The sequence below is a fragment of the Saimiri boliviensis genome, chromosome 13, assembly GCF_048565385.1.
Source record: "Saimiri boliviensis isolate mSaiBol1 chromosome 13, mSaiBol1.pri, whole genome shotgun sequence".
Lineage (NCBI taxonomy): Eukaryota > Metazoa > Chordata > Mammalia > Primates > Cebidae > Saimiri > Saimiri boliviensis.
The window spans coordinates 77,517,247-77,527,024 of record NC_133461.1 but is presented as its reverse complement, the minus strand read 5'-3'; the positions used below and the strand labels follow the sequence as shown (position 1 = coordinate 77,527,024).

General features: G+C 47.6%; 1 protein-coding gene across 6 annotated transcripts in view; it reads left to right on the top strand.

Moving 5' to 3' along the window:
- The first annotated feature begins 5,243 nt into the window (after positions 1-5,243).
- Positions 5,244-9,778, top strand: part of TACC1 (transforming acidic coiled-coil containing protein 1) — a 62,172-nt gene continuing 57,637 nt past the window's right edge. For 4 of the 6 annotated variants that reach the window (XM_039463362.2, XM_039463360.2, XM_010348732.3 and 1 more), the window contains exons 1-2: positions 5,244-5,430; positions 6,395-6,510. In XM_039463362.2, the coding sequence (XP_039319296.1) occupies positions 5,270-5,430; positions 6,395-6,510 (277 nt within the window). In that variant the 5' untranslated portion in view covers positions 5,244-5,269. The remainder of the gene's footprint in view (positions 5,431-6,394; positions 6,511-9,778) is intronic. The other 2 variants (XM_039463364.2, XM_010348735.3) reach the window with 1 other exon arrangement.

Sequence of the window (9,778 nt, the reverse complement as noted above, 5' to 3'; positions counted from 1 at the left end):
TCTCGAACTCCTAACCTCAGGTGATCCGCCCACCTTGACCTCCCAAAGTGTAGGGATTACAGATGTGATCCACCCAGCCAGGAATATTATTATATTTAAATGTCCCGAATTCTTTCAGCCTCTTTAATTCAAGTCTTAAATTCTACCCTCCCCACAAACCACCCTCCCTTTACTAAGTGTAGTAAAGCAGGTATTTCAAATTTGAAGGAATGCCCTTTATTAGAATCTTAAATTTGTAGACAACAATGAAGAAGTTTCAGATGGTTTTCTTGTTTCAGCTCTAGGTATAAAACTCTCAGACTTGGACTTGGACGGCCCTCTTTTTTAAGCCTAATTTGCTCAAAAGGAATCTGAGTCCAACAGAAGGAAACAAAATGTGCTAAATCAGAAAGAATAATCCTTCAAGATGACATCCTGTATAACAGGCTTTGTAAATACAATAGTGTTGTTTAGCAGGAAGTACCAAACGTGTCTACTGGAATAGAAGGTACTTCTAAATTTGAAGATAGTTCCTGCACTGCTTTAAGTGGAGCTTTGTGACTGTTTTTGGTTTGCTTGTTTTCAGCTTCGGATTTGTGGTAGTTGGTGGGAAGAATCAGTGATAATGTTGGGGTTATTTTCTTTACTTAGAATAAACAGACTGACCCAACTCTCTTTATATCTTTAGCACTCAATAACTAAAGTGAACTTTCTTACAAAGTCAATAAACATATAGTCATGACTATTTGATGGGAATAAGAGAATCTCAGAACTGGCTCTTCAGTGACTCTGGTGTGTAAATATCATCGTGTGTGTGTGTGTTTGTGTGTGTGTGTGTGTATTTTCCCCCCAGCTTCTCTGAGACTTGACACAGTGTAACTCTTCTGCATGGCAGTTCTGCTGTAGGTTTGATCTGTGACCTAGGTTGAATGGAATACTTTCTGGGGAAAGCAAACTTTTCTTTTGTGATACAGAAGAAAATAGATCAATGGGTGGATATGACAAGAGTTGTTCACCAGAGCAAAGCATAGGCCAGGTCTTTGAGCAGACCCCAGGTCAGGGGTCAGCCAAGTCTTTAATGAATACAGTTTGGATCTTTGTTAATCTACCTGGAACTCTGAAAGAGGTTTTTTTGTTTTGGTTTTTTGTTTGTGAGATGGAGTCTTGCTCTGTTGCCCAGGCTAGCGTGCAGTGGCGTGATCTCCACTCATGGCAACCTCCGCCTCCCCAGTTAAAGTGATTCTTCTGCCTCAGCCTCCCAAGTAGCTGGAATTATAGGCACCTGCCACCACGCTCGGCTAATTTTTATATTTTTAGTGGGTTTCATCATGTTGGCCAGGCTGGTCTTGAACTCCTGACCTCAAGTGATCTGCTTGCCTTGGCCTTCCAAAGTGTGGGATTGCAGGCTTGAGCCACCATGCCCGGCCCAAAAGAGCGTCAACTATGGACATATTCTGACTCCTCTCTTTTAAAAAATTAGAAAGGAGTTTCTCTTTATAATTTCTGTATAAATGCATTGTGTACATTTCTGATTTTGTGTGTTTTGGTAGTGGAGAGAAGATTCTAATTCTATAGATGATTATAGTCTGCAGGTAAAGGGAAATTAGGTCAACATCTGATCTTGCAAGGTTAAGACTGCCAAGTTAACATATCTGAATGTGGTCAGATGCTATTGTTGGCAATGCTGTCTTGATTAGACATCACCATGCCTTGCCTGGGTTAGACTGAGGTAGGGCAGAAAAGCAGATAGGGTGGCCACAGCCTACTGTTGGCAATAGCAGGTCTTCACTGACGGGGCTGAGTATTCCTAGTTGTGACTGCAACCCGTGCCAGGTAAGAGGGAAGCCAGGATAGGAGCAGCACACTGAGAGGAGTGGTCCAGCTGATGGACTCATATTCATTGCTGTTCACACTAAGTTCAAGAACTTGCAGAGGAGTGATTTTTGGAAATCTTAGGTATTTACTTGCTTGTCCAATGTCAAGAAGTTGTTACAGGCAGGGCACGGTGGCTCACACCTGTAATTCCAGCACTTTGAGAGGCCAGAGTAGGCGGATTACCTGAGATCAGGAGTTCAAGATCAGCCTGGCCAACATGATGAAACCCCATCTCTACTAAAAGATACAAAAATTAGCTGGGTGTGGTGGCAGGCACCTGTTAATCCCAGCTACTAGGGAGGCTGAGGCAGGAAGAATTGCTTGAACCCAGAAGGCAGAATTGTGCTTCGGCTTGGGTGACAGAGTGAGACTCTGTCAAAAAAAAAAAAAAAAAAAGTAAATTGCTGCATAGTTGAGTCTATTCTTACTGGGGCCATCACTGGTCCTGGGCTCTGTTATCTTCTATCCCAGAAACTAGGTTCCCCCAGGAATTTATGTCACCCTAGCCAAACTCACAAGGACAATTTGTAAACTAGAATGTTTGTTTTTTCTCACATATGTATTGAACACCCAATGAAGGTCGGTTTCTGTCCTGATTTCTGGTGGAAGTCTCTAAAGGGGCTAAAGTCCCTTTAGAAGTTTGTGGGACAGATATGTAAATAAATAAGTTATATATAGTTATAAATAAGTTATATATAGTATGCTAAGTGTAGTAATGGCCTTACATCCTCATCTTCTGGAGGCAGTCCTGGTTTATGCCTGTAGTCTCTGTATAACTATTAAGAATGCTCTCTTTCAGTTTCAGATCTAAAGCTACAGGAAGAGTTATTTATGAATGTTTGGGGTACAGAAATGATAGAAAGGAAGGAGAATCAGCCCGCTTCCCCCGGGCTAAGTGGTGAAGGATGTTTGGGCAGCGGAAGCCTGGGAACTTGGGGTGCTGGGGTGGGGGAAAAGGTGTGTTCCAGGAATGTACAAAGCTCCCTCTGCAGGCAAAGGGAGAATGTTCCCAGAGCAGCAAGCAGTTGGTTCAAGCTAGGCACTGTTTCCCAAATTTACCCTGTGATAACAGTTCCCGAGGACATTTGGTGAACACACAGATTTCCAGACCCTGCTGGCAGTTTGGATTTTTTTTTTTTTTTTTAAGAAGGCTGGTGGATGATTCTTGGGCATATTAAAGGTTGACAACCAGTTCGCTACTGACTGTGGCTAGGAATACAATGTGTCGGGTACAAAGGGGAATGGGAACCGCAAGATTAGAGCGCAAGTCACTGATCAGCCAGGCAGGGGTGACCTCAGGCAAGAAAGCCTTCAGAGGTAAAACCAGATGGGAGTTATTTACAGTAGATCATGAAAGATAGGGAGTGCGGGAACTATGTCAGTCACCACGGGGGATGCAGAGGAATGAAAAGATGAGAGAACTATTCAGGAGAAAGAACAGGACCTAGCTTATGCCAGTTACTGATTTGCTGGGGTAATATTATTTCCCAGCAACAGAACACTGTGTCAAACCCAGGAGCCTGGGGGACTGTAGAACCTGAAGATTTGCTGGGTGAGCATAAACCGCAAACTACAACAGTTGGATAAGTGGTGTGATATATTTCACATGGACCTCCTGCCTAGTTTACTTCTTTATAGTCGATAGAACACTCAGGACAGTTTATCTCTGGGAAGAAGCCAGGATGAATTCGAAAGCATCCCGACACCACCACCCCCCCTTTCTTTTCTCTAGACTTCAGGCTAATTCCTGCCCTCCCCTTATGATAAAACTACCCTGCCAAACCTTATCGTGTATTTTGCTCCTGTTTTTGTTATCAAATGTGTAAAACAGTCACGATGAAAATACATACCAATTGCTTTCAGAGGCAACAGTTAGTCTCGTGCAAGTTTCAACGTGCACATTTTGGAGCTGCTGTCTCTGTGGGAACTTGCAGGCACCTCACAGATGCACCACACTCGGAAATTACAGTAGCACCAGAAATACCTTATCCAGGCAAGGAGATCATTAAACTTGGTGTTTGAGGCAATCAATGCACTTGGAAGAAGGTGTACTGATGGTTTTGAGAGGAACAATCCCTACATGAAATCCCTCCATGGGAAATGAAGAACATCAGCTATTTCCCATTGCCTTCAAACCTAAAGATGTCACCAGGCCTCTTGGCTTGTTACTGAAGCAGCAAACGAAGTCAGAAATCAAAGACTTACAAGTTATGAAAAGAAAATCTCAAAAAGGAGAATGGGGTCAGGCGCTGTGTCTCAGACCTGGAATCCTAGCACTTTGGGAGGCAGAGGCGGGAGGATCGCCTGAGGCCAAGAATTCAAGACCAGCGTGGTCAACATATCGAGACCCCGTCCGTATTTTAAATAAAATAAATAAGGAGAGTGGGAAACCCATCCGGCTGTAATCTCACAAGATAATTTAACACCCTTTCCCCAAGACAAGACCTGGGCACTTAGGAAGCCTCCCCGAATGCGGTTTGGGAGGAGGAGGGCATCTTAAATTCCAGTCCTGGGCCACTCTGGTGGCTTTGCCGAGGGATTTCTAAATCCCGGGAATGCCAGGGATGGAGATGAACGAGCTGAAATCTCCCACGCTGCCAGTGTTAAGGAGGGGAAAACAGCAGTCCATAGCGACCGTGAAGTTTTGTTTTGTTTGTTTGTTTGTTTGTTTGGAACAAGGGATTTAACTTGTGTGCGGGCCAATATCACCGTCGCCGTGAAGTTACAGTGGCAAGATGAAAACATTTAGAAAACTGCAAAAAGGAATAAGGAAGGAGGAAGAGCGTGGCGGGCCCCGACTCAGAAAACGGTCCTTCTCAGCTCCGGACGCCGGCGGAGCCTTGGGGGGCGCCCGGGTCCCGGGGCGCCGCCGAGAAGCCCCCGCCCGCACTCGGGGCGCGACCAGCGTGCCGCCGCGGTGGGGGGATCCGGCGGGCGCGCCGCCGACTTCAAAGCCCCGGCGCCGCCGCCGCCCCCCCGCGCGCGCGCGAATAGTATGGTCCGAGGGGGCGGCTCCTGGGGCGCGGCTCCGGCGGCAGCTGATGCGCGCCCCGCGGGCCCGGAGGCGGGAGTCCGCGAGCGCGGAGCGGGAGCCGCCGAGGCCGAGCCCCCGGGCGCCGCGGGCCGGGTACCTGAGGAGGCCCCCGGACGGGCGTCTTCCCGGAGAAGGGAGCCCGGCGCGGGGCCCGCCGCGGCCGCACCGTGTGGGGAGGAGGCCGAGGAGGACGCGGCGCCGGTCGCCGGCGGGAGGAAGCGCTCCGCCAGGGCCCCCGACGGCGCTCGTTTAACCACATCCGCGCCTCCGCTGGAAACGTTTGCTGGCGCCTGTCACCGGTTCCCTCCATTTTGAAAGAGAAAAAGGCTCTCCCCACCCCTTCCCCTGCCCCTAGGAGCTGGAGCTGGAGGAGCCGCGCTCATGGCGTTCAGCCCGTGGCAGATCCTGTCCCCAGTGCAGTGGGCGAAATGGACGTGGTCTGCGGTTCGCGGCGGGGCCGCCGGCGAGGACGAGGCCGGCGGGCCCGAGGGCGATCCGGAGGAGGAGGACTCGCAAGCCGAGACCAAATCTTTGAGTTTCAGGCAAGTACACGGCGTCCCCGCCGAGATGCAGACGCGCTTGCCTCCATCCATCCGTGGCTCCCTCTGTGTGCGTGTGTGTGGTCGCCGCCCGCGAAACCGTCCTCACGGCCGTGCCGCGTCCCCACCCGGAGCCAGGTCCCCGTGCGTCCGAAAGTTCGGGATCTGATGTCCTCCCGTGTGTTTTCTGGCCCCCATTTCGCTAGGAGCTTTCCGAACCCAACCCAGAATCCGCAGTCTCTCCGCATCCCCGCTGGCCTCGGTCACTTTCTCTAAGCTTCGACCCCCAGCCCCCGCCCCTTCACACGGGGGCAGCGTCACCGACCTCACCCGGTGCAACTCAGGGCCCCCCTGCGGGGAAGGAGTCGCTCCCCGGCCCTTCCTGGGGCCCTACCATGTACCCAAAATGCAGCCGCGGTGAAGAAGGTCGCGTGATGACAGGCCCCTGGCAGCTGCTGGGAAATGGTGGTCTCTGCCGGGCTGTCACCCGCGTGATTGCGGAAGGCAGGTGACAGCATTCTTAGCCTTGGGCCCAGGGAGTTCTAGACAGGTAGAGGCCTACGGAGCAAAAAGGAATGCCTTGCATCATCGGCCTGACTCGGGGGTGGGACCAGTATTAATTGTTAAAAGCATCTGGGAAGGGGGCTCCTGTGACAAAAGGAGTCTGTTGGAAAAGCGCGTTTTTCAGGTGTCTGAGGGAAGGATGACCTCAAAAATAAATGGTGCTGGAGAAAAGCTCCAGGGAATGGAGGAGCTTTCAGAGAGGCAGGATGCCAGCCTGAGAAACCCAAGGAGGGCACTGCCCAGAGACCTCAGCCGCCTCCCGCGGGCCAGACCCTGCTGAGGACCGGTTGGTTGTGAAGTTAGACAAACGTGCTGGACTTATAGCCTTGGTGAATATGTAGATTTCAAAGGGTGTCGGAAATACCGTTGAAAGTGGTAATTCCTCATTTTTCCTCCTTGGCAGCTCGGATTCTGAAGGTAATTTTGAGACTCCTGAAGCTGAAACCCCGATCCGATCTCCTCTCAAAGAGTCCTGTGATCCATCACTCCGATTGGTGGGATCTGGGACCAAAAGCCAAGGTAAAGAAAAACTTGCATTTTTCTTGCTTGTTTTGTTTTGAAAGTTTTGAAAAATGTCAATGAAGGAAGGAAAAAAGTGCAAATTTAGGACCATTTCAGAGGGTTTGGATTGTTTACCCAGAAAGAGCTGTTTTAAACCTCCTGGTTTATTTATTTATTTTTAGATGTGTGGTAATCAGGCTTTCTCCTCTGAGTAGAGTTTGTGCATTTGCAGTATGAGATTACCATTATCAAACATTACTCCTAGGCCTTTTTCCTCATCCCCTAAAAAAAAAATGTGTATGGTACTAAAGTAGGAAGATCGCCTTTATGTTTGACTTCACAAATTCCTCAGGCTAAGTTGCTTTCTACTGGGGTGTGGCTGGAGACAAAAATTACAGGTAAGACTTGACTTAATGTTTGATAAGGAGGATTCTTCAGAGGCTGTTTCAGCATCAGTAACCTCGCCCACTTCCATGCAGGAATGTGGTGAGCCCTTCAGTCTACTTAAGAAAACCTGGCACGTGGGTTCCCTCCCTGCCCCTCAAGAGCCTAGGCCTTCCCCTACAGGAGTTTCTGCTGTCTCACTTAATTAGTAGAAACCTTTTTTTGTCACATAGCCAGTCTGCAATAAAATTTCACCTGTCCTCACAGAATTCATGTTTATTCACTAAACAGAGTGCACTGTGATTCAGCAGTGAAGTCCTGTTCTCACGGAGCTAACGTGGAGGGAGAACCTGTTAAGGTTTAAGCGAAATATCTATGTCAGCTTGTGTGAGGCACTGTAGAGAAAAATAAAGCAGGGGAAGAGAGAGTAGGGAATATGGGGTGGGGATAAGGAAGGCCTAAAGAGGTGTTAGGAGGAGCATTCATGATTAGGTGGCTTGAATAGAACCCCAAAGGCAGATTGAGGGAGCAGGCCTTGGAGCTTCCTGAGGTAGGAACCTTTCCAGCAGAAGGAGTGGCATCTGCAAAGGTCTGACAGCACCAGCCTGCTGCAGGTGAGGCCCTAAAGTGGAGGGTTCATGGTACAGTTTGAGAACCAGCCCGGAGGTCACTGTGGACTGACTATTCAGAGAGCAGGAGGAGCTGAAGTCAGTGTGGTCAGAGGAGGTCCAGATGATGATTGCTGCTACAGTGAGGATTTGGTTTTCTTTCTGAGGAAGGTGGAAAGCCACTGGAAGGTTTATGAATTTCCAAGGACTGCTTATAACAAAGTAACTGAGTGACTTACAACAACAGAAATTTATTCTCTCACAGTCCTGGATAATTGAAATCAGAACCAGAAGTCCAAGTCAAGGTGATGGCAGGGCCTTGCTCCCTCTGAAGGCTCCAGGAAGAGTCCGCTCTCACCTCTTCTGGCCTCTGCTGGGTGTCTGCAATCCTTAATGTTCTTTGACTTGTGGCAGCAGAACTCTGGTCTCTGCCTCATCACATGGCCATCTTCTCCCTATGTATCTGTCTTCCCACGCCCTTCCTGTAAGGACACCAGTTGTTGAAGTTAGGGCCCACCCTAATCCAGTTTGACTTTGTCTTAACTTGGTAACATTTTCAAAGATACTATTTCTAACCAAGGTCACATTCACAGATACTAGGAGTTGGGACTTTAACGTATTGTTTTGAGAGACAATTCAACCCATAACAGAGGGCTTTGAGCAGAGGGACTGTGCTTTGACATCTTTTGTAAAAGGCTCCCTGGCTGCTGTATGGAAAAGGGACTCTGGGATGGAGGTCCTTTTTATGTGGTTTCTCTGTTTCTCTGTTCCAGTATCTGACAGTCACCCTGAAGTGGCAGAGCCAGCTTTCAGTTATCTAGCTACCTAAATTTTGCACTGAATGTGACTTTCTTCTCTCCCCAGTAAGAATGTTTATTGCTTAGCAACTTCTTCATAGGTTGCCTTGGAAAGTCAAGTTACTGTGGGAATAGACTAGATGATAGAGCTAGAATTACTGGTAAAATGACATCAGCAAAAAGCTGATTTGGTTTTGCTTTATATTGAGAGCTCCATGCTGTGCTTACCCCACTGAGAATTCAACAATGCCCTCAACTTGCCTTGGGTTGCAGTTTGCCGTTGTTTTAGTCAGGGCCGACATGGGAATAGGCAAGTTTATATACTGGAGAATTTGTGTGTGACGTGTAGCTGTGTAGCACTCTAAGCGATGAAGATACCACTTGTTCCTTATAGCTTCCCTTTTCTTCTGTAAAGGTTGGCAGATCAGACGGGAGACTTTAAAGCTTGAAAGAACTATTTGGTGGCCTTTCCATCAAATTTAAATAAAGCTCCTAAGACACATGTTAAGGAGCTGCTTGAAAGCCTTTTTGAATTGCTGTCAGCTTGGGCGGCCCTTCCTCATCGTTTTGTCAGCTGCTAGACTGATTCATCCTGCCAGATTCTTTGCCAGTTGAATAGAGGCCTGGATGACCTGGGCCCCCAAAGCCACAGAGACCCGATTGTTTGGTCCTTCCTGTACCAGTGACTCTCACACTCTTTTTCATTCTCTCTAAAAGGAAAACTTTTAAATGTTTATGGATCAGGAAAGCTCTGTGGGGTAGTTCATGAATGCAGACTGTAATTGTGGGGGTGGAGGAGTGTCCAGTCCAGGAAACAACCCTGCATATTAGGAAGGCTTTCAGTTTAGGATCTTTAAACAATAGGATGACTGCTCATCAGCCTGGTCGTACCCTAACTTCCAGGGTCCTTGTGTGCAACATCTAGAGCTAGTCCAGAGTACTGCTGATGACCTTGTAACACACAGACAGTGAGTGTGCAAAGATAGCCAGAGCACAGGTCTGACTGGGGGAATTCCAGTGGGCAGAGGCCCTTCAGAGTCATTTCATATTAAAGTTTAATTTCTGGCACTGGGTAAGTTCCCTTTCTTCCAAAATTATTGATTGTTTTGTTCCTCATAGTCCTTCATATTTCTGTGGTTGGACAGCATTTATAAATTATGTAAGACTTAATCATTCCGGAGGAAAGATTTATGAGGAGTTAGGCAGTTAAGAGTTAGAGCTGAAATATGCAAAGATTCTGGCTTCCTGGTATATATAATGACCCTCAAATGTGTGGACTATGTTTACCTTACCCATGGCTCCCATGCTCACTTCTGTATAATGATTTGAACTCAAGAAAACATCTAACACTATTTTGAAATGACTTTTCTTATATTGAAACTACTTTAAGAACTTGCAGTATCTAAACTCTGTAATGACTCTTCCTAAGAGTTGTATGCCAGGAGTTAAGTCGTGGATAAGGTTGTAGATTTTTTTTTTTTTTTTTTTTTTTGAATT